The sequence below is a fragment of the Macaca thibetana genome, chromosome 4 (genome assembly GCF_024542745.1).
Source record: "Macaca thibetana thibetana isolate TM-01 chromosome 4, ASM2454274v1, whole genome shotgun sequence".
Lineage (NCBI taxonomy): Eukaryota > Metazoa > Chordata > Mammalia > Primates > Cercopithecidae > Macaca > Macaca thibetana.
This window is the reverse complement of record NC_065581.1, coordinates 135842656-135868428: the sequence shown is the minus strand read 5'-3', so window position 1 is coordinate 135868428 and position 25773 is coordinate 135842656. Positions and strand designations below refer to the sequence as shown.

Here is a 25773-nt window from a genome sequence, read left to right as displayed (position 1 = left end):
CTCTTCTATGTCATCCGCACGTACCCTTTCTTCAGATCTCAGGGGAAAAATCTTTGTGTATGCATGGCCCAAATTTGCCCAAAGAAAATTAGGTAGGAGCATTAGCATTTATTGAACACCCTCTGTATGTCAGGCACTGAGATTGGTGCCATAAATAAATTATCTAACTTTATTCTCACAACAATTCCACATTGCAGACAAAAGAATAGAATTGTGGAGAAGGTCAGCAGCTCACCTAAAGTAAGAAGCTAGGAAGTGTTTATTTACTGATGATGAAAACTGGTATAGCAAAATGTAATCTGCATTCATTGATTACATAGTTGAGCTTTTCCCCTGTTGTAGACTCATCCTGGAGTAGCTCTAAGGATATAGATATAATATGATGAAAAGATGAATATGTACATATGCCCAAATATCAGAAAGAATGGATAATGATCACTTTAGCTTCTGCTGATAACTCTCATGGATAAACCAAGATTATTTGTGAAATTCCAAATTCTAACAAATACGGTATTTCTTTCTGCAGAAGGCTGATGCTGTACGTGTGATTACATTCACCGGCTGCATGGGAGAAACATACTTTGACAACAAACCTATAGGTTTGTGGAATTTCCGAGAAAAAGAAGGTGACTGCAAAGGATGCACTGTAAGGTTAGTTGAGATGAGGACTCTCCCAGATCTGTCCTGTGCATAATAAAAGCTTCAATTTTTATTGCATAATATTCTATTATCATGTGGATGATGTAGAGCAGGTTTGAAATGATTATGCTCAGAGGTGGAATTACCCCAAAACTAATGAATCTTCAAGTCTCTGCCTGCATTTGCGCAGGCATATTTCAAGCCCTGGGAGGTACACTAGCAGTACATTTGCATAGTCAATTGCTTTTATAAAATTTGCAAAGGTAAGAAATTTTGACTACAATCAGTTAAGTTTCCACTCCAGTGTTCCTTCATGTCGAGGGGGGTTTTAGTGTCTGTGAGTAACTCATTGTTACAATTTTTTTTTTTTTCCTAAAGAGAGCTTTCCCCAAACTGATTAAGTTTCAGGTCTTGCTGAGCATTAATTCACTCTATTTATGTTTATAACAAAATTAGAACCCCAGCCCAGGTTTTATGGGTTTTTTTTATTGACACATAGGATCCTACAAGTGCTTCAAGTGGAAACCTATGGGATTTAATGATTCTGCTTCAAGAGAGAAGGAGAACAAGGGGCCGAGATAGTCCAGGAGGAAAGTTCCTAATACATGTCCTCAATTATAAGATAGAGGGTAGAATGAATAGGAATTTGAAAATATTTAACATCCTATCATACTAAGCATGTGTAGAGAATAAACATTTTTATATAAAAATGAATAGAGGATATAAAATATTTAGCTAGAAGTAGAGGATTTCTCAGCATAAAAAGCTTAGAGCCCACTGATCACCCAAGCCTAAAGCAATTTTATTATATTAAATTAAAACGATAAAACATATTTTAAATACCTGCAGACTTAACATGTCATAACAGCAACTCAGAAACCATTAAGTGCTAAGGAGTTTGTGTTATTTTCCATTTAAAGGACATACATATGTTTGTAGGACCCAAATCCTACAGAGTACACTTCACATTTCCTTCTCTACATCTCTGCAGTTTTATAGAAGAAAGTAACCCCAAAATATTATCCGTCTAAAAGTCTTAACTTCCAACTCTTTGTTTTCTTTTTGACATCATGGACTTGTCAACATGAAATTGAGGATAGTTTGAAAGCCTGACCCATTCATTGTTTAAGATGATTTTGTCAATAATCTTCAACAAAATCTAACATGGAAGGTTGTCTGTAAAATTCTTTCAATACATGAAAGACAATGAAGCCCATATTAATATTCTGCTACTCATAAACAAACACCAACTTTTCCCCAAGCATTTTTTTGGTAAACTTCTAAGTAGGATTTTCAAAAGCCTATTATCAACAAAACACCTGAGGCATTTAAATATCCATTCAGCAGTGCATGTCATGTGAGACTGAACATCACTAATTAACAATTCTGCAAAGATTTTGCGCTTCAACATATAAAGCATTATGCTAATTTCTGATAAGAGTATTCCTGTATATACATAGGGTGTTTTGTAGGTTGCAGAGATTCACACTTACAACTTCTTGATACTAGAATGAATACAGCCTAGTCCTGGCCATGAAGAGACATCACCAAGAAGGGAGGAAAAGACAAATATTAAATATTTCAAATATCAGACGTAATACAAATCCCTTTAAAAAGACATATTCAGAGTATACTATGATTGCCCACATCAGATTAAGGGCATCATGATCTGCTTCATGGAGGAGGTGATGTTTGAAATGGGTCTTGACCTGAGGTAACAGTCCAAAAAGAGGAGACAGCAGATGAAATGTGAAGAACATTCTAGTTCCTGAAACCAGTAAGAGCAAAGGAAGGAAGAGTGGGAAGCTGGAGTGTTTTTAGAAAAGAACAAGTGTGAATCCAATCATACGGGACTGGCAAATGGGAGAATGATTCGGGTAAGATGCAGTGGCCACATAGGTTCATACACAGTTCTTCCCAGCATAATCATGATTTCTTTTCTACCCCATAACGGTAGCTGAATGCAAAGTAAACCAACATAGCTGAAGACACCAACCTCAAAGTACCGTGCCACAACACAGCCTGTCCACAGTGCCCATTCACCCACATGCCTGCCTTCTGCATGATTTGGCCAAGCACTCTATCTTGGAAATGTTCATGGTCCACGTCTTTTCTGTCATTGTGCGTTTTTGCCCCATTGCTAACACTTGGCAGTGTCAACCCTTCTCATACCCATTGTCATCAAACTATCTTCGCATTTTCCTTTTAAGGTGAAGTGATATGTATACTGAAATAATCCTATATTTTTTAATGTTTTAGTGTGTCGTTTTGAGCTGTGCTAATACTTTGATCAGGATTGTTATTGTTTTGTGAGTTCTCTAATTACATAGTTGTGTAAGTTTTTAGCAGTCGGCCCCAACCCTATTTTCCCATAAGCCCCGTTATTTGTTAAAATAATTTTTATGGAACTCCTGGTGTGTGTTTGTTCATTTATTTGTTGTTTTCAGGAAAACACTTATCACATTTGAACATAAAGAGCAATCATTCCTACTAAAGAGCAGGAGTGATTTTATGGAGAAGATGTAAAAATGAGGCTAAAAGAGGTAGACTAAGAAAATGTCATAAAGACCTTAGAATGTCAGTTTTAGAAATTTGCATTTATTCAATAGTCAGTAGAAGAGATGAAATTGTTGTTATGCTTTAGAAAGAGTAATCTGTCAAAGATATTTTTGAAAGTGTATCGTATTTTTCTCACACTTCTAAAATTCACATTAAGATTAAAGTAAGGGGGAAAAAAAGCTGCTACAAGTAAAATGTAGATAGTTGAGCATTGAAATGATATTTTAATAGACTAAGCCCCAATAGTCACCTAGTTCTTGTTAACTAGAGTTAAATGTGGAAGAACATAGTTGCTCCAAAATAGCATAATTAAGCTGTACTAACTTTACCAGACATCAAGGTTCAAAAGAGAAACAAAAGGCAAGTTAAGAAGCTTAGTGTTTATTAATTATGAAAGAGTAGGTTTTTTTTTTTTTAGTAAATGTATTCAGAATGAATAGGATAATTCTATTCTATGTCAAAATATTACAGTATATACCTTGAAGGACTGATATTTTTTCTCATCCCATAGTCACCAATTCAAAGCCAGACTTATCTTGCTTCTCCTAGTGTTTGCTAATGAATTAAATGAAGTGGGGGGATCTACAGCTCTGTGTTTAGCCACTCCCAGCCCACAACTCTTTCTTGCAGATATCTCCACAATCGTAGTAACATCAGACAGATAGATAGGTAGATAGAGAGATACATAAAAATAGCCTCATGTTTGGAAAAAATATTTTAAATGTTGTATTCACAAGACTTATCTTAGATATTCATTAATTATGCACCCAATATTGATTAGACATATATATATTCTTTGTGAGGCAATTTGCTATACTAAAATCTTTTTCATCCCACAAACATCAACTGGATTCTAGGATCCAATTACTGTACTGTATGTACTAGATGTTTTGAGTTTGTACCTGACATGGGACCCAGCCCATAATCTCTTAGATGGTCTCATGAAATTTACATTCTAGTGAAGCAGACAGATAAAAAACATACAAATAAATACAGGCCTCCTTCATTGTCTGAATCTAATTTGTTCCAGAAAAACTTGTTGGAAGGCAAATATTGAGAGAAGGATCCTATAAAAAGAAATGTAATAATGTATTCTCAGCCCATCCAGAAACCCCACCACTTTGTCCAAATACCACTAAGACACCCTTAGGCTTCAATATAACTATCTACTACCAAGTACTTCTACAAAACATAAAGCACTTAAAAAAACTGATGACTTAGTTATTGCACACCTCATGAAAGGTGAGAGATGGTTTTTACTTATTCTAGCACGGTGGCAGTAGAGATGGAGATATGTGGATGGAACGAAGATGGATTTAAGTTATTTCCTGCCCTACAACAGCCTATAATCTCACTGCTATTCAATGATGTGTTGAATAATGACAGACCAAATAGATATGATCTGATTCACGTGAAATGTCTCCTTCTCAGTCCTCAGGTGGAAGATAGTGAGGGGACTATTCAGTTTGATGGAGAAGGTTATGCATTGGTCAGCCGCCCCATTCGCTGGTACCCCAACATCTCTACCGTCATGTTCAAGTTCAGAACATTTTCTTCGAGTTCTCTCCTGATGTATCTTGCAACACGAGACCTGGTAAAGATCATGTGCATAGCAGAGTTTCCATGATTGAAAATGTGTTTGCTTCTTTTATCAGTTATTGGTAAAATTATCAGTTATTTTCTAAAAAGCTTGGGATGGCTGTCTGGCAGCCAAGAATGGGTGATACAGATAGTGCTTATGTATTTTCACTAATAACTTTAATCACAGATACAATTTAATTACTATTTATTTTCAGTACAGCTCCCCACATAATCCTTTAAGCAATACATCCGGTAATAATTTTTCCCAGCATGGAGCCATGCAGCAGCAAAATGCTTCCTTAATCTTCTTTCAGAGACCTAAGTTGAAAAGGGGATTCTAAATATTCTTTGGCCTCATTGTTTTCTGGTCAGTATTTCTTAATGAATTCTTTCAGGGAACATACCTTTTGGTTCACTTACTATGTTTTCAAATGAACTCACATTTTACTACTGTAACAAAAGGGTATGTCTTAGAAATTTGGTTGTGACCATTTGCATCATAATTTCACAACCACAGAAATTCAGAAAACAGTAACACCAATTCTATTTTCAGAATGGATTTCTGTAGCAGAGCGACATATTCAGCAATTTAGCCACAAGATCCTAATATAAACCCCACAAAAAAGCGAACACTCATCTATTTCTCTGTGTATCTAATCACTGGTGTATGTTTACTCTATTAATAGAGAGATTTCATGAGTGTGGAGCTCACTGATGGGCACATAAAAGTCAGTTATGATCTGGGTTCAGGAATGGCTTCTGTTGTCAGCAATCAAAACCATAATGATGGAAAATGGAAATCATTCACCCTGTCAAGAATTCAAAAACAAGGTGAGTTTTTACAGTAATAATGCAATATGGGCCTTAATCATGCAATCCAGAGTGCACATGTACCTGATCAAGAGGAAGACTCCGTCTATCATTTTAGCTACTCACGGGTTCAGTGAAAAATTGATACAGTCATTTTTTTGGCTTAGATTATAGGTGATTTGGGTTAAACATGACTGATCGAAGAGCCAAATGCTTCTCTATCATTTTCTTTTGAAACTGAGAGCTTAATTTGAAAGCATAAAACTGTCTTACAAGTTGCAAAATTATATCCTGTAATATGTTTGAAAAATGTTGAGTGCTTTTCTTTTCTCCCTATTCTGTCAAGATGTTTCCTTTAAAGCAGCCCACAATGGAATCTGTAGGGGTGGTAGGGCATAGTTATCAGTTCTTTGCTCATTTAAATTACCAAGCATTTGTATGCGTGCAAGTAAATAATTGATCAATAGTAACATGACATGGTTATGATTCGGGGACATTTTAAAACACTTCCCCAAATGTTGTTTTATCTGATCACATAAGCAGGTATTTTGTTCCAGTGTTAGAGAAAGTAAAATATACACTCAAACTTTTATGTAGTCACAGACATATATATAAAAGATCTCACAACCAAGACAGAAATCTAAGTCTATTAGTTCCGAGTGTCATACTATTGCTTTTTAAGTATATAATTGCACTAATTCTGTGTAGTATGGCGTTACCAATATCTGCAAATGAAACTTCGTTACTTCTGCTAATATAAACAGACTTAATTAATGTTGCCAATGCCAATGTGACATTTCATGAAAATTTAAATTTAACTTTGTACCGTCTTTCATTGCTGCATTTAATACATATCTGCCAAGCACCTTCTAAGTTCCATGTAAGAACTAAATGAAGTTCTAAGTTCTTGCCTTCAAGGAACTTGCATCAAACTGGGGAGATAGACAAGTATCAATGGTTAGAGGTTAGAGAGCTAATTGCTCTGATAGAGATGTGTGTAGCCAGCTAGCAATCTCAGAAGAGAGACACTTGAGTCAAACAGACAGGTCAGTTTCCACTGGAGTGCCCCTGAGGCACAAGCTGGATGAGGAGTTAGCTGGATGAAAAGCATGTATGGACATTTCAGAGTAGTGAAAGTCGTGTGAAAGCCTGGAGTCATCAGAGAGCATAACACATCCTTTTCCAGCTGCATTTCCAACAGGAAACTCTAGAGAAACCCCTCATGTGGGACAAAAACTGGCTTTACAATTCTTTATTTTGGAGTGCTGCTGCATACATTGTTCCTGTGTAAGAGAGGCACAAGGCACATTTGCATGTCAGAAGCTCTGTGTAGTTAGTTGTTCAATAAGAAGAATGTTTCGCTGTTTAACCCAGCATTTCCCAAATTTATTTAATCAGAGAAATCCTTCCATTCCTGTAATACTAGCATTCTGCTGAACACACTCTGGCGAATGCTTTAGTAATTACAAGTGAATACATAGCCTACATGGATGAATGTTGGCAGGAATTTATCAGTAGGGGCCAAGTGATGACAGAACCAGTGCATAAGAGGACATATGAGCTAAGTGAGTGAGTTTCAACTTTATCCTGAAAGCTACAGGGATACAGAGAACACTAGGAGTTTTAAGAAAGAGTGTGATATCATAAGATTTGTGCTTTAGTAAAGTTTCTTTAGCAGCAGTTTGGAGATGTGTAGCAATTTAGGATGCTACAGAGTCTGGTGAGCCTAGTGTCTCCCCACCAACTTCTCTTCTATAGTAGTAGAATAATAGATTTGAAGAAAGAAGGAAAAGATGGATATGCATTATAAAAGAAAAAAAGACAACCTAAATGTCCATCAACAGATGATTGAGAACAAATGTGGTACATATACACCATGGAATAATATGCAGCCATAAAAAAAGAAGGAAATCATGTCTTTTGCAGCAACATGAATGGAGCTGGAGGTCATTATCCTAAGTGAAATAACTCAGAAACAGAAAATCAAATACCACGTGTTCTCACTTACAAGGTGAGAAGCTAAACAATGGATACACATTGACGTGAAGGTGGAAACAATAGACACTGTGGACTCCAAAAGGGTGGAGGGAGGAAAAGGGGTGAAAGTTTAAAAATCACCTATTGGGCTGAGCGCGGTGGCTCACGCCTGTAATCCCAACACTTTGGGAGGCTGAGGCGGGTGGATCACAAGGTCTGGAGATCGAGACCATCCTGGCTAACATGGTGAAACTCCATCTCTACTAAAAATACAAAAAAATTAGCCGGGAGTGGTGGCAGGCGCCTGTAGTCCCAGCTACTTGGGAGGCTGAGGCAGGAGAATGGGTGTGAACCCAGGAGGCAGAGCTTGCAGTGAGCCAAGATAGGACCACTGCACTCCAGCCTGGGCAACAGAGCGAGACTCCATCTCAAAAAAAAAAAAACAAAAAAGTCTCTTGGGTACAATGTTCACTGTGGGGGTGATGGATCCACTAGAAGCCCAAATTTCACTCTTGTGCAATATATCCGTGTAACAAACCTGCATATGCACCCCCTGAATCTAAAATTTTAAAATAAGAAAAATAAAGACATTGAAAACACTAGGCTGAATTCTGAATTGGCTAATGCTATAAACTCTAAAGATAATAAGATGCTTGGTTAATGTATAGTGTAAGAAACAGGGATAAAATGATTCAACAACTTAGAAGAACAATTTTTATAAATGGTCACCTTGGAAATGCTAATTTCCATGATCAGTCTGTTATCTCAACTTTTATTCTATCCAATAAAGCAAATAACCAAAAGATCTGTGCTCTGAATCAATGTTAGTCAAAGGTCAAGTTACAGAATTATATAAATTTGAAAGTAGTTAAAAATATGTTTTAGGTTTACTGTAACTCCAACATTCCATCAATTCAGAAAGTTCTTCCCCCAATAGGTCTAATTTTTCCAGATTTTACTAGAGCTACTGTTACTGTTACTTTTACTACTCTGTGGTCCAGAAATCAGAAAGAACTTTCCTTTATCCCAGCCTACTCAGTATCTTCTGTGCCATTTCTGGTTTCTAGTTCAATGCTTTTGACACAGTTGGCTGATATCTTCTCATTTTTAAGTCTTCTCCTTGGTTTTCAAATTGACTCTAGACTCACATTGCTTTTTGCCTTTCTGAATATTCCTGTCAAATGCACCAAGCAGTCATTCTCACTTTTATTTTGGGTGTTAATGGCATGAATCATCCTCCTTACTTCTCTAATGTATCTCTCTGGTGTCACCATTAAAAAGAAATTAAGTCCTATGAAGTTCAGTTGTTCAGAATTTTGATTCTCAAATTAGACTGGGAACATCTACCTTCTCCTGCCCATGGTTATTACCCATTCTTTATTATTTCTGGTGTCTCACCACAAATTTCTCAAATCAAACAGATGAAATTTTTTATTATAATAAAACTATAGCTGTTCTGTTTTTCCACATGCATTCTCATATATCCAATATATTTTCTCTGATACTTTTAAAGTATTTTATTACTATAGCAGGTCAGTTAATATGTATTAATTTTTCCTTATAAAAAGAAAAGCATTGAAGCCTCAATGGGAAAAGCAAATATTATAAACAAATAATTAACAAAAGAAAAATGCAGACTTCTTATATAAAGTTGAAAAATGTAATCTCAATAGATTACAAGCATATGGTCCTTGACCTGCAGTAGCATATCCAAAGATCACACTTAAAGCAGTAAAATCTGAATTTACTTACTACCTGCTTTGATAAGAGTAGCTCTTATAGGACACATTTATTAAATACCAACTATACATCAGATACTATGCTGGATCAGTGAAGATGCATAAGGTTCCTACCCTTGAGTGACTTACCTGCTGCACAAGTAGCAAATTACCGTATCGTTAAGATACAGTAAATACCAAGGGAGATACTATGGAGGGAGAGAAATAAGGCACTACCTGAGCCCTAAGGCGTTTTTTTGGTTGTGGGGGTAGGAGAGGTGGAAGCAGTTGCAGGGCGATCCAGGCCAAAAAGCATCATATGAAAAGATAAAGATGTATAAAAACATGGATTATTTGAGCAGATGTTGCAATCAGTTTGAATTACTGGAGTTTACATTTCAAAAGAGTGATAGAAGATAATGCTGGGAACGTTGGCAAGGGCCAGATCACAGGAAGCTGTTTAAACTATGTGGAGGAGTTTGCAGTTCATCTTGATGAACTCGATTTTAAGTAGAGATGTGACAGGGTAATTTTGACTTAAGTATATTAGTCGAGGTGTCAATTGACATCAAAGAAATGCAGAATAAATCCACCATATGATACCACTACACAGTTATTAGAATGACTGAAATTAAAAAGACTGGCCATACTCAGTGCTGGCAGAAGGTGGAGACACTGGAACTCATACACTGCTGCTGAGGATATAAAGTAGGATAACATTGGAAGAGGTTGGCCATTTCTTAAAAGACTAAATACACATCTTCTATACAAACCAGTCATTTCACTCCTAATTATTCACCCAAGACACATGAAAGCATATTTTTACACAAAGACTTGTACCAGAATGCTCACATTACTTTTATCTGTGTTACTTAAAAACTGTAAACAACTCAAATATCCATCAGCAGGTAAATAGATATACATAAATTGTAGTATACTCATACTATGGAATACCAGTCAGCAATAAAAAACAAGGAAGTATTAATATAGGTACAAAATGTATGAATATCTAAATAGACAGACAAAAAAAAGGCAAATTTAGGCAGACAAAAAGAGTGCATTTGTATAAAATACATGGAAAATGTAAACTAATCTATAGTCACAGAAAGCAGAGGGATGCTACTTGTGAATGGCATATGTAGGAAAAGGCAAAAAGGAGGGATTACAAATGAGCATAAAGAAACTTCCGGGGTGATGGATATGTTCATTGAGTGTGGTGGTGGTTCCACAGGTGTATACATATCTCCTAAAGCATGTAGTTGTTAAATTGCATGCTATAAACATGGTTGAAATTATAGCATGTTAATTATTCCTCAGTAAAACTGTTTTAAAAGTAGAACAGATATTAAAGGTATTTCGGAGAAGAAATTAGTGAAGCTGTTGATTGATTAGATGCGGTGAGGAAGAAGTCAGGATGATTCTCTAGTTTAGTAAATTGGGTGGGGGGTCATAATACCAACAATAAAAAAGTAAGTTAAGTAATACAGATTTGGGAGTGAGATGATAATTATTTTGATTTGGAATGTTTAGCTTTAAGTACTCAAGGAAAATATAGATGATGGTGTCTCACCTGTTGAATGTGAATTTTTAGGCAAAAATCAGGTCCAAGCATACATACATTTAAGTCATCAATACATTGTCAGTAGATATAAACTTGAGTTTGCCCAGATGGCTGAAACCTGAGATGTGGGCAAAGGAAGGGATATTATAAAACATCAACATTTTAGAAGTGTTCAAAAATAGATCCCGTGGTAGGAGATTGAGAATGAAAGGTAAAAAAAAGCCAGAGAGCTTGACATTGTGGAAGCCAGAAGAAATTTCCTATAAGGAAAGAAATGCTAACAGCATTAAATGTTGCATAAACATGGATTCAGATAAAGATTAAAAGGACTCCACTGGGTTTGGATATAGGGAGGTCCCTGAGGACGTTAGCAAGACCAGAGTTCACAGAGTAATGGGAGGGGAATTGAAATAAGGCTCCAGCAATGTGGATCATTGCTCCTTTTCAGTGACCAGATTACTTGTTTTACAGAATTATTCTCAATTAGTTGGCAAGAGCAGTGTCCCTTGAAATTCACGTACAGTCCTTCAGGAGTGTTCCCCATCTTCTTTGAGTCAGTTACAGAACCACAGTCCCTGACACAAGTGTGCCCTATCCCCCAAATGCATCAATAAGGAAGCAAAGTTGAGAACACTCAATTAGATTTTCAGTGGATCAAGAAAGAGAAAAAAAGAGTAATAGCCAAAGTAAAAACACTTAGCTTATAACAACTCTGCATTGATTATAAAATATTTGTTAAGTCCCTACTCTGTCTATTACTTAATAAAATCCTGATTTCCCTACCTACTTATAAATCACATCTGAATCCATCAACTGTGAAATTTTGTGTTAATAGCCTACTTTTCTATTCTGTAAAGAAAAGAAATAGGGCATGAAATAAAAGCAAGCATTAGCATTTACTAGCATTTCCTGGTAGAACCCACTTCATCGCTATCACTCATGAAGGATAGAGTAAAGTACTTCCTTTAAGTCAGTAAAAATATGCCATCCTGTCTCTCTGCCAAAGTTACCTTTTGGGACAGTGAATTTCAATTCAATTGTGTTGCTGCTCTTTAATCATTTTTTCTTAGAATGATCTCTAAAAATGCATATATTCATTCATGGATAAGGAGGAAAACTACCTCCAGTCACCAGCTTGCCTGTGATAGAGAGGCAGAATCTCATTTTCAGACACCATTAAAATACCCACCAGGTCTGCAGAAAGAGACTATTTTCATCTTCCAGTCAACAGCCCCATATGAAAATGTCTTTGCAGATCTAGATAAAAAGGAATGTGTATGAAAAAGTCTTGAAAACAGTTTTATAAATCTATTTTCTTTTAGCCCCCAGTCCAGTCAAGGAGATATATGTGTATGAAACTAATTATGTATACAAAAATAATAAAATAGGTGTGTGAAAGTGATTCAATTTTAAAATCTTAACATGCTAACTATATTTAGTAGGACAATTATTTTAGGTATTTTTCTTGTTCGCTTTTAAGTCTGGTTTGAAGTGTTCATTGGTTTGTGTATTTGATTTTGGTCCTTTTTTAATAAGGCAATTGTGTTTGATTTTACTGAAGATAGATCTTTCAGAAATGATAGAGCTATAAACTTCAAGGGAATTTTGGAATTCGATGTTTCTCTGTGTTTTCCAAAGAACACTGATTCTGAAAGATGATGGGTTGAGTGAAAATAATATTTCATGGTCAAATAAATTTGGGGAATACTTTTTGCTCTATGTCCTTCTCTAGGAGCATTGCATTGCATATTAGCATGCCGAAAGATCTGGGCAGTCATAAAATTAAGAAGATAAATGTTTAACTTTGTATAACCCAGTATTTGTCATATTTATTTGAGCCAGGAACATCCAAGAAACCAGCATCCTAAAAAATAAACATTTAGAAATTTCCTTATAACCCATTGGTTCAAATGCCCATTTTCAAACCCTTGCTAATTCGGATCCTACATCAGACAAAGGTTTAGAGGTCAAATCTGTCATCTTAAGGAACTGATGTCAATATGCATCAAGGATGCATATGAAGTAGTTAAAGGCTGGATCTAAGGAACTGTGGTAGAAAAGCATGTAATTCAGAAGAAACCTAGCTTGACCCCTAAGAAGGGAGCGGTAGTGAGGGGGATCAATGAGATAAGGAGTTACTGTCTGCTTTCTGAACAATGTAGTTTGAACAGAGAAGTTCCTCGTCTTTCCTTTTTTCTATCTATTTTTGAATTCTTATCTTCATCACATTAAAAGTACCTTGAGAGACCCAAAAGAAAAGCAAGAAGGCATGACGACTATACCTCTGTCACAACACTTAGCATCCCAGTCTAAAATGTAATTTATAGTGGATCTGGATCCCACAACTTCTGTGTACAACATCCCCTTCCACTTGCATGTACAACCATATTTTACCACAGTAACACTTTGCAGATGAGTCTAAATCCCAGTAGTTTCTGTGGATAGTGAAACTTAAAGAGCCATAAATTAGACATGCTTCTAATTAATTATCTGATTCCTAATTAGATATCTTTGTTATTTAGCATTTTTTAATCTTGCTTTATTTTCTAACTACTTATCTAGATTATGGAAAACTACATCAAATGGATCTTTGATGTCCATTTATTTTTATCTCTTTTATCTTCATTGGTTTGCCTTCATTGGTGTTCAAGCTATTATTTTCATGCTCTTTGGGGGATAGTTTAATAATGTATTTTATTGATGTTGTTTCTGTAATTATTAAATTGCTAAATATAGTGCAAGTGCTTGAGAAAGTCAATGTTAATTCTTGAATTAAACCAAATTTGTCTTGAAGTATTAATGATGATATAGATGTGGTTGATATTGCTCAAATAAAATGTTAAATTTTCTATCTCCTTTATAGCCAATATATCAATTGTAGATATAGATACTAATCAGGAGGAGAACATAGCAACTTCATCTTCTGGAAACAACTTTGGTCTTGACTTGAAAGCAGATGACAAAATATATTTTGGTGGCCTGCCAACGTTGAGAAACTTGAGGTAATTTAGTTTATAGGTAAAGCTAAGGATTAAGTTTTAATTAAATGACCACTTTGCTCACTAGAGTTCTGAAGCTTAATTACAATAGGAATGTCATATAACCCTTGGTTGCAGAAAGGCCTAATCAAAAACATCATGTTGCATGTTAGAACAACACCAGGATTTAGAAACCAAAGGACTAATTTGACATCTTTGTTGAAGAGATGGATTGGAGTCACTGTTTCCTTTATATGCACCTGCTGAAAAGAATTATGAACGTAATTAAAGGTAGAAGCCAGAGTTGAATATGGATCTTGTAATTGCTGTTCTTCTTGTACATTCACTGGAGATAATGGCACTCTGACATTGCTTAGTGTTCTGAAAATTAGTCAGTGTTCCAGGATGCTATGAGTATAACCTATTTTATTGCTACGCATTAGCATCATAATGGCGTATTGGAGCTTTCCCATATGCCTAATACAAGAACTATATTAGTTGTTCTCATGCCCATGCCAACATTTTTTTTTAATTTCACATATTGCTTTTTAGCTAGCAGTATGGGGAGACACATTTGCTTCCGAATTTAGTTAGTTCAAAAAATAAAGTAACTAAAAAATGTCAGAAAATACTCACGTGCTATGTAGTTAATTTACTGCTCATTATAAAACATAGGATAGTGTATAAGGATGGTACTTGGTGCTCCATAAATGTTAATTAAACTCTAATTAGAATGGGATTAATTGACTTGGTTAAACCATAAGAGTTTATTACAGGCTACCATGTTTTTAATTTTTTTGTTTTGTTTAATTAGTTTGGTAGTTTTTAAAGGGTATAAAAGTTCTGTCTAGGTTTTCTACTCCAAAAAGACAGATTATGATTGGAAAAATCCCGGAATAACTGAAAAGTGTGATGGTCAGTTATTTTCATATTTCCCAAATGAGCAGTGAAGGTTCACTCTCATTCTATGACAGCTAGTGTGCAGGCTGAAATTTCTTCTCCCCAAATCTAAACTCATAGACGAAGCAACTGTCTAATTATCTGATGAGCTTCATGGTGCAAATAAATTGGCTCTGCATTCATTGTAATGTATTTGTGTTAGAAAAATAAATTTAAAGTGTCAAGTCAGAAAAACATTACAAATCAAATTTGAATAGTACCACAGTTATTACATAGAAATTCATTTACTGGACAGTCATTCACCAAAAGTTTGTTGAGTATCTACTATGTGACAGGCTCCATACTAAATACTAGGAATCCAGTGGTTGTTCAGATCTAAGATTTGCTTTACAAAATCATTAACTCTATATTATTGAGTGAATTAAATACAGCCAAACTAAGGTTATTCAAATCTAGCTTCGTTTATTCTAGTAATGATTTTAGTGATCATAAAATAATTTTTAGGAATTATCTATAAAGGCGTGCCTGTCAAATTCTATAAAATCTTATAAATCTGAATCTGTTAAATGAATCTTTATCAGTAAAATGTTTTTACTTTCATGGTACAGCATTGCATAATTACAGTATAGTATTTCCATAGTGTGGTACATTATTTCAAAACAGCTGTTAGAGATATGTTTGTGATTGATAAAGGAACCAAACATTCATAGTTACCTGCTATTTTGCCTGCAGACAGGTTCTCAATATGACAAAGTGCAAAAGATGTGGTAAACAAATTATTTTTACATGCATTGTTAAGCTCAAGCTCTTTGAGAGGCAATATTTATAAGCCATTCATGAACACTACAGAATAGTGACATTGTACATTTCCCATTTATTAGATTGATAAGAACAAGTACTTTAAATTCATATTTCAAAGTAAAAATTTTCCAAGTTGATGGTGTGCGCTATGGTCATATTTTGATTCTAATTTCACTGCTGTCAAGGGCATATGTCTATTTTTAGTTCTGTTGGAGCTTTTGCATTTCTTTCCTTTGTAGATCCCTGTGAAATGATCTTTTTAAAGATTTATGATTTAAGTTTATTGTTTTACTAAATGAAAATGTAATTATAAGTAAATTGTTTTTATTTTTGTTTTTTTCCTCTTTCCCATTACCTAGTATGAAAGCAAGGTAAAATTTAAATTTATGCATGCCTTCTTCGAGTGCATGGGTTGGGTAAATGTGGCTTCTTGGATAAAACAGCCGTGCAGAAGCAGAGCAACACCAGTACAGCTTTGTTCATAGTATGTTTCACGAGCAAGCCGTGCGCTCTGTGAGAGTTCTCCTGCTGCCCCTTGCTGGCCAACATTCTGCTGCTTACCCACCATCAGTTGGGCTGCAATTTGAGTTGTCTCACCAGGCGTGATGAGATTTGCTCTGCTCACTTGTTCAAACATCTGGGCAGAGTGCCCCTGGTAACCAGCAGCACACACTCAAAAGGCAGCTGGTCAATTTCTGGTACACAGTCTAGTTCTGGGGAACACAGGAAAGCGGACTCTTGGGTTGAACCCCGGGCCCCGGCCTCCCTAGTGCCATGCTGTCTGCTGAAGAATCAAACTGTGCTCTCACATGCTTACCACTGTCTTCTTGCTTTTTGCAGGCCTGCAGATATGCAAACATTTACACAGCCTCTGCACCTCTTGTCCAAGCTGTTTATGTATTGACATGTTTATTTAAAACTAGCTATGGTGCCAGATGAAAGAATCTCTGGAAATACTATATTTAAAATAAGTATTTGCGTTAATAGTAAAGAAGTGTGAGATAGTTCTAGCTTCTCAGGAGCATTTTAATTCTTACTAGCATTAGCATAAAAGCTGTGAGCAATGGGCCTCCATAAATGGCTGACCAAACCTCGAAGATGTGCAGGGCTGGTATCCTCGGGCTAGAGCTAAAGCCTGGTGTTTTAGCATTTCAAGGCCCAGCTGTGCCAGATTTCTGCAAAGAAGATAATAAAGCCAAACTGATCCAAGAAAATTTTAAAACCAAGTCTAGATTTTTAATAAAAGGAATAGAATATACAGAAATGAAAGTAGGGGAAAATAAACCATGCGTTTTATCATGATTCAGTTGTAAGACCACCTGTGCTGTTTGCTGAGATAGCTAAAAAGTGAAGGCTGGTTTTCATGGAAATATATGTTAATAAAACTCTGGGATGGCACTGTGTAGGTTTGTAATTTTGCCTTTGAGTGGTGACCCTCAAGAAACAGAGACCCGTGGTTACCATTGAGTCCGGTCACCTTATGTGACTGTTTATCCCCTGTAATTGTCCTAATACTGAGGTTGCTAAATCGTATTTTAGAATGGTTCTTTGTGTTTCCATGAAACAATGAACTATATAACTTATAGGGGTGATTTACTTTATTAACAAGACCTCTGAAAAAAAATGGTGATAATTCAGTCTTTCCATAAGGAAAATATGGAAGCAAGTGAACACTGTTAATCAAATTCACCATTCTCTTTGCATTATGCAAGAAAAATATAAGCGAAATTCTCGCCCTACAGTTGGACATGTTCTTTATAACAACCAACTGACTGAATGAAAAGAAAACCTTGAGAACAAGGAAAAATTATCAATGAAAATAAAGTAGTTCCAGAAAGGAGTTGGGGGTGGAAACAGACATGAAATAAATCACCTGATATACACTGCCAAGGTCTGATTTGTTTTTCCACTTGTTTTTCCTCATGCCATGTGTTTTTCATTAAGATAAAAAAAGGAACTTGGCATCATGGGACAATGAGGAGAGAATTAATCATCACCCTATCAACTACAATGTATTGATGCCGACTGGACAGTTTTTACCGACGCTGATTAACACCACATAAAGAATTATCTTTTTCACTTCTATATAGTTTCACTATTCAAAATAGTAGCCACAAGTCACAGTAGCTATTTAATTGTAAATTAAATCAAATTAAATAACAATAAATATTCAGTTTCTCATTGAGACAAGCTACATTTCAAGTCCCAATAGCCACGTGTGGCTAGTAACTACTGATTTGAACAGTGCAGAACAGACAATATCCATCATCACAGAAAGTTCTGTGGAACAGCACTGTTATAATTAAAGAAGTATCATCATCACTGACATTCTGATAGCCTTTGTTTGTTGAGCACTTACTGTGTGCAATGCTATTCCTTAATTTATTAAACTTTTGCAACTTGATCATGTAGATACTATGATTATTATTATCGTGCCTATTTCGCATATAAGAACACTGAGTCTTGGAGAACTCAGATCACTTGCAACATCTGGACTCAAGGGCAAGGACTTCATTTTCTAATCTGCTGACACACTTGCCCCATTTTGTGAAGTCGTATGCAAAAGTAAACATTCAAGTGTAGATTGAGTATAAAAGTCGTTTTTCAAATTTATTGAAAAAATAAAATGTATGGGTTTTTGCATTTGGTTGCTTTATTTTGTTATTGTTCTCATATAGAATACAGACTTTGGGGTCAATCTGTAAACTAAACTCATCTGTTAAAAAAAAAAAAAAAAACACATATTTTTATTTCGAGATAGGGATCTCACTCTGTAGCCCAGGCTGGAGTGCAGTGGCATGATCGTTAAGTCCCTGCAGCCTAAGCCTCCTGGGCTCAAAAGATCCTCCCTCCTCAGCATCTGCAAGTAGCTGGGACTCCAAGCACATATCAACATGTCCAGCTACTTTTTTTGGAGGGGAGGGCAAAGACAGGGTCTCACTATGTTACCTCAGGCTGGTCTTGAACTTGTAACCTCAAGTGCTCCTCCCTCTTTGGCCTCCCAAAATGCAGGGATTACAGGCATGAGCCACTACACCCGGCCAGTAAACCTAATTTTTAAACATCTGTTTTTAAACTATGTAATCCAAAGAATGTTTCTTAGACTTTGTTTTACTTAAAAGCCTTAAAAGAGATATGTAATATTATCTTATTTTTCAGCTATCTCTCAAGAAAAAGCCTCAAATAAAAAAAAAATTCTTTTTCAAGATAAACATTTTCAGATTTTTTTCCTAACTTTTGAGCAAGGTTTTTAAAAACTTTTTGTTATATAGTTTGTTTATGCTGCCTACACAATTATCTTCTCTTTGGTGAAAAAAAATAAAACTTATTTCATTACACATATAAAGCATTAATAAGTCAGTTAATTCCTGTACCTCATGTTTAAATTCTGTGGGTGAGATTATTGTTAAAGGGGAAAAGAAGGACTACAAAAAGACTCCTTATGCAGGATGACATTCACATCCAGTTAGACTAACCAGTAGATAATGGAAACCAGAGTTTGCTGGGTACACATGTGCACAGTTTGATAGACATGTGCCTGCATGTGTCTGCTCCATAAGGCTTCCTTCCAGTAGTCAGAGACTACGCTGCCATCACCCTAATGATATTGCTTTTGCTTTCCATTTGACTATTTAATAGGCCAGAAGTAAATTTGAAGAAATATTCCGGCTGCCTCAAAGATATTGAAATTTCAAGAACGCCGTACAATATACTCAGTAGTCCCGATTATGTTGGTGTTACCAAAGGATGTTCCCTGGAGGTTGGTCTGTTTTTGACGGTTCTCTAAACACATTTATATCAGATTTCACTTACTTAGTGTGGCTGCTCCTACAAGGATCAGTCTTTTGTTAATATATTTTACATTTCTACTGATCCTACTCTTAAACGATAAAGCAAGATTAAAGCATTCTATAAATTACCATGATAAAAAATGGGATTATGAAGTCCCAGAATTTTGATCCAATTTTCCAAATGTGTAGCTCTTCATGGCACATATCAGTAATACTAATCTCTTTTCTGTTTTTCTCTTTTTTTCCAACACTACTTTTCCCTTTTCCTCATTTTTGTCATTCATTGTAAATTTATTTTACTTTTATGTGTTGCATATAGCTTTATTAGCAACCTTACATTTTTTTCTGGAACCATTCGAGTTTACATAAGTAGCAAGCAGTAATTTACACCATAACCATTAGTGCATAGTCTGTTGTCTACAACCTTGAAGTCAAGCCCCCTTGTCTTTGAAATAATGTAGACTGGGACCTGTGGCAACCAACTATGCAAAGACTTGTGTTTGACATGCCTGCAAAGTCCTTTGTTAGCTGATATCCTCAGTAACTCTTCTTTGATGCTAAAGCATCCTGGCATTCCCCATTTTCATTTAACTATTCGGCACTGTTTGTTCAGTTGACACTGACCCATATGTGAGAAAGACCCCGGCCGTAGCTCTACTCTCTTAAAATATCGATAAGCAAGAGTCAATGGTCAACAGCAAATATTAGCAAGAATTTTATAGAAACTCAATAATGATGAGCTTGTTTTTAAAATGAAAATGTTAAATATGTCATTCTCATACATTTTTAATTATCCTACTGTAATACAATTATTCATTTTGGCTGCCTCTTCTAATTAAAATTATCTTAAACCACTCCAATAGAATAAGGGAAATGAAGGGAAAATGTGGGTAAAGAAAAAAGTAAGTCCACCACTTGAATGTTGAGGTTTAAAGACTGGAACAGAACTTTCAAGATCTTCATTGTTCACAGCTACAGGCCCCAATTTGGAATTGGCCATAGACACCCACTCTGAGAAGCCTAGGAATAAGAAAAGGGAAAATACATTAAGAACTAAAACTGTAAGGACCCATATTGGCTTCTTAAAGGAAGTTTTACTGAGAATTTTAATCTTCAAAGCCTAACTCTCATTCACATTCAAAAGATATATACATGAGGATGGAAACTGTCCGGAAAATGAATAGCCTCTGCACGTGGAAATTACGATTCCGTAAAGGCATTTTGCAGTAACCAGGAATTATTTTGCAACTAAAATATGAGGCAGAAATTTGATGTGGATAAATATTGAAAAGTCTGCACAGTAGTTTTATCTGAACTATCTAAAACTCCATGATTTGAAAATTGGAATAGAAAACAGATTATACATTTTACCAGCTCGTGTGTCATTTAACTGGTCTTGAAACACTGTGAGAGGAAAATAGCCTACATTAAAGGATTCTTTGCTTTTACTCCTACAAAATCTAGGACTTTAAAAATGAATATTTTAAGCACTTTAAATTCCTAACTACATGGGCTTGCTTAAATAAATACTAGCAGATTCATACAGTGGAAAGTCCTCCTGCCATTAAAAGTGATGATCTACATTTACTGAAAGAGTGATATCCTCCACATATGTAAGAAAAAAAAGACATTAGGAATGAACGTGTCTATCAAGATTCATTTGAAGTGTAGGGAGGAGGAGAGAGGAAGAGGGCAAGGTTATGAAAGAGTGAATGAATGAATGAATGAATGAATGAATGAATTATAGAAAGCTCTATGCTTCTGCACAGCTTTGAGGAGACTGAGATGGGGAGCTGATTTTCTCCCTTTTGCACCTTATTTACATTTCTACTTGAAATGTAACTGTTTTAATTTTATACTCAGCAAGGACAATGGTACTACTTTAATTTTAAGAAAAAACTAGACTATGTGGTGTTTGGTTTATTTATTTTTAAGGTTTGGTCTTATCACTGGGGAAAAATGCAGACATAGATAATGGTCATACCCATCTGTAAAACATAAACAATTAAGTGATAGAGTTTATTCAAGAGATATTAATTATAGTGTTTTCAAGGGAAACTTAGGGAGATTGATAGACATGTAACCGCTTGTGTGTCAGTTTGGCTTAAATCTTTGGTTTAAACAAACAAAAACAAAAGTTATCTAACAGTGATAATCTTCTATATTTAAAATCAAAAGTTCTGGAATAAAAGTAGATGCTATAATTCTGATTTTAACACAAACTGCTTAGAAGATTTGAAGTTATCATATAACTAGAAATAATATTTCTTCAACTGCTCTTAAGCTTTCCATTAACTGTGGGTTTTCCTGCTTTCTAAAACTATGATCTATTTCATAATCACATTAAGTGCATCGAGGAGGGTGAGTGAGATGGAGAATTTATTTAAATTTTTATTTCTAATGGTGTCTACTCTTCTTTTTCTTTACTCACAGAATGTTTACACAGTTAGCTTTCCTAAGCCTGGTTTTGTGGAGCTCTCCCCTGTGCCAATTGATGTAGGAACAGAAATCAACCTGTCCTTCAGCACCAAGAATGAGTCTGGCATCATTCTTCTGGGAAATGGAGGGACACCAGCACCACCTAGGAGAAAACGAAGGCAGACTGGACAGGTACCTTCACACCTAGCTGATAATGCATTTTCCCTAATGTTTATATAAAACAGTTAACTTGCTTTTATATTTCTAGTTTTGCATCATTTATTTCTGCTCTTGTCTTGGCTAGCAAGGACTGAACATTCCATTTTTCCATGCTGGCCTCCTATTTCGCTCGCATCATCTCCCCAGGACAATTGTCTTCTCTAGGATCACTTCCCTGTTGATCAATTGCAGGTGCAAAGTCACACTCATATCTGCACCTATATTTCCTATGCGTTTAACACATGCATATGTAAAGAGGACAACTTAAAACATATTCACATTATCTTAATTTCTACTGTCTCCAAGTCCAACTCCTTACAAAATCTGTAGATATTTACCTACGGTCCCTTAAATTTAAATTCCTCTAAGATCAGTTTCCCAGTTGCACTAGCTGAAGTGATAGTCTGTTGGGCCTGACTCATCCCATCCTCTCTGGACACAAAGAAGGGCAGAAAATGGACCTGGGAGAAAGCAAGAAGAACACAACCAACACAGACAGGGACAATTGTAGCCCAATAGCATTCAAGGATGTTAAAGCCTAAAGAATAACAACCGGCCAGGTGTAGAGGCCCATGTCTGTAATCCCAGCACTTTGGGAGGCCAAAGCAGGAGGATTGCTTGAGCCCAGGAGTTTGAAACTAGGCTGGGCAACATGATAAGACCCTATCTCTACAAAAATGTTTAAAAATTAACTGGGCATGGTGGCGTACGACTGTGGTCCCAGCTATTCAGGATTGCTATTCAGCTATTCACGCCACCACACTGTAGCCTGGATGACAGAGTGAGACTGTCTCAAAACATTTTTTTAAAAAGAGTATCAATTTTGCAAGGACATAAACTTTAGTATTTATATCCCCTGTCCATTTGATTCTGTTAAAAGTAATCCCTCCAATGCCCAGATTTAAGCATCATACCTCTTATTGCCTTGGTATTCTTTAATACCTTCAATCACATTTTTTTAAAATGTAATTTTGCATTTAACCTAGTTTTTCTCAGTGAAAGGGTTCATAGGAATTATTTTATCTGCCATGACCAAAAGAACAGAATACTTTATAAATATGTCCTTAAGTACGCACATACCGTTGTAAACCAGATCATGTTATTTGTGATTATGTGTTTTAAAAATCAATTTTAGCATGTGACATTTATTGATCATATCATGTAACAAATCTTATTTATTTTTCTAAAAAATACAAAGCTCACACAAAATATTCGCAAATAGAACCCAAAGATGTATAACCACGAGTAACTTGGATTATTTCAGGAATGCAGAAGTGGTTTAATATTAGAAAATCTGAAAATCGTCCAGGCACAGTGGCTCACACCTGTAATCCCAGCACTTTGGGAGGCCGAGATGGGTGGATCACAAGGTCAGGATTTTGAGACCAGCCCGGCCAACATAGTGAAACCCTGTCTCTACTAAGAATACAAAAAAAATTAGCTGGGCATGGTGGCAGTCGCCTGTAATCCCAGCTACTTGGGAGGCTGAGGCAGGAGAATTGCTTGAACCTGGGAGGCCTAGGTTGCAGTGAGCCGAGATTGCGCCATTGCACTCCAGCCTGTGCGACAATGCGAGACTCTGACTTAAAAAAAAAAAAAAAGAAAGAAAATCGAAATATCATATAATCTTGTCAATAGATAGTAAAACGTGGTAAAATTTAACAGTCATTCATGATTTTAAAAAAATACTTAAGTAAACTAAGAGGAAGGAACTTCCTTAGCCATCTATTAAAAAAAACTATAACAAGTATTCCTGATTTTAAAAAAAAGACATTATAAACATTTGCTATAAAATCAAGCCCAAGAAACGAATGACTATTTTAACTGCACTGATCTTAGCATAGTAAGAAAAGAACAAGTAAATATAGCACAAGAACAAGAATAAGAACAAATATATAATTTAAGAATCATCATAACAAAATAGGCACAAAGCCCATACGGAGAAAATTATAAAATTTCATTGAATGATATCAAAGTAGTTCTCAATGATTATAGTCAATAAATTGGTATAGTCAACATGTTAATGAAGATAGTAAAGACTCAATATTAAAAATATGTCATTTCTCCCCAAAATGATATGTAGATTCAATTATAATAAAATATCACCTTATTTTTCTGTGAATCATGACAGCTTATTCTAAAATTTGTATCAAGGATGAAATTCCTAGAAGAGAAGGATAATGTAGGTGGGGCTGTTCCACCAGATAGCAGCACATTGAAAGGTAGAGTTTTGTATGGTGGAACTACATGTTAATTCATGTATAACTGTGCAAACAGGAAAGAATTGAGAACACTGAAAATACACAAGCACAGATGGAAACAACACTTGACAATAAGTGGCGTTGCATTTCATTAAAAAAAAACATTGAACTGTTCAGTGAATGACTTCAGGGTAATTAGTTATTCATATGGAAAAAATGAAACTAAATTTCTTTTTCATATCAAACCAAAAAATAAGTTCACAATAAATTAAAGTCTTAAATATGGAAGGACAAAAATCTTTAAAATTCTTAGAAGAAAATATACCAGGATAACTTTTGACCTTCAGGAAAAGAAGACTTAATCGAACAAAACAAGATTATAAGTGGAACTGCATTAAAATTAAACTCTTTGGTCATCAAACAACACAAAACACAAGCCTCGGTCTGGAAATGTACAGTATGTATAATCTACAAGGAATACAGTCCTTGTCCCCAAAAGGGGAAAAGCTCATTGCAGTTTATAATAGGATATCAAAACATACTGGTTGCTATAGTATTAGAAAGAACAGTATTGGAAAGATGTGAATCAAAGAGTGCCTTTGATCACTGCTGGTAGAAAACGTAAATTTCTAAAGCAACTTTGGAAAACAGTTTGGCACTGTCTTCTAAAGCTGAACATTTGCATACTCTCTACAAGCCAGCAATTCCACTCCTGGGTACAGACCCAAGTTTTTGCACATGTGCATAATAAGACTTGTACAAGAATGTTTATAGAAGTGTTCTTTATAATAGCAGAGAAACTAGAAACAACCCAAATATTCATCAGCTGGAGAACAGAGAGGCAAACTGTGGCACTTTTGCATAACGGGATATCAAGCAATAAGAAAAAGGAATAAATTATAACTCAACATAACAACATAATAAATAGAAAATAAATAAAAATGAAAAATGTGCTATATGATACCATTTTTGTAGATTTGTTATACAAGTAGCACTAAACAACATATTGTTAACAGACACATGTGAATTTCAAAAAAAAAAAATTTTTTTTAAGTAAGGTAATGATAAACATAACATCCACACTTGTGGTTACCTCTGAGATGGAGAAGCAAGGAGATAGTATTAGAAAGAAACTCATAAGAGATGCAATGGTATTGTTTCTGAAATTTGGTGGTAGATTTACAGGTATTCATTTTATTGTACAGTGTTAATGCAGATTCATCATTTACATGTATATCACTCATATTGTGAAGAATATATCAAATAGTCATAATAAAAATATTTTTGAAGAGTAGGAGAAAAGTGTTATTTTATTTCATTTCTTACTACACATAATAAGCACTAAATAAATATAAAACACAAATGCCCTCTTAAATTATTTTCTTTATCTTGAAAAATAAACTTTTTTCTCACTATTGCAAATGATAAGCTAGTTATAATAAGAAGACCAGATCAAATATTCTGAAATAGATTTCCACTAAAGGATACTTGATTCCTTCATCATTGCCAGATTTTTAAACACTACCTACTGGCTCCAAATTTCTCCCCCTCAAGACAAAAGAATGAATGTGAATCACCAGCTTTCAGGATAGTGCCTAAAATAAAACAGATTCCTATTAA

General features: G+C 35.3%; 1 protein-coding gene across 8 annotated transcripts in view; it reads left to right on the top strand.

Moving 5' to 3' along the window:
* LAMA2 (laminin subunit alpha 2) overlaps positions 1-25773 on the top strand; it is a 772685-nt gene that overhangs the window by 717309 nt on the left and 29603 nt on the right. For 7 of the 8 annotated variants that reach the window (XM_050788287.1, XM_050788283.1, XM_050788285.1 and 4 more), the window contains 6 exons: positions 527-651; positions 4630-4792; positions 5466-5610; positions 13709-13847; positions 19164-19284; positions 21749-21925. In XM_050788287.1, the coding sequence (XP_050644244.1) occupies positions 527-651; positions 4630-4792; positions 5466-5610; positions 13709-13847; positions 19164-19284; positions 21749-21925 (870 nt within the window). Of the gene's footprint in view, positions 1-526; positions 652-4629; positions 4793-5465; positions 5611-13708; positions 13848-15883; positions 18714-19163; positions 19285-21748; positions 21926-25773 lie in introns of those variants that run through there. The other variant, XM_050788291.1, reaches the window with a different exon arrangement.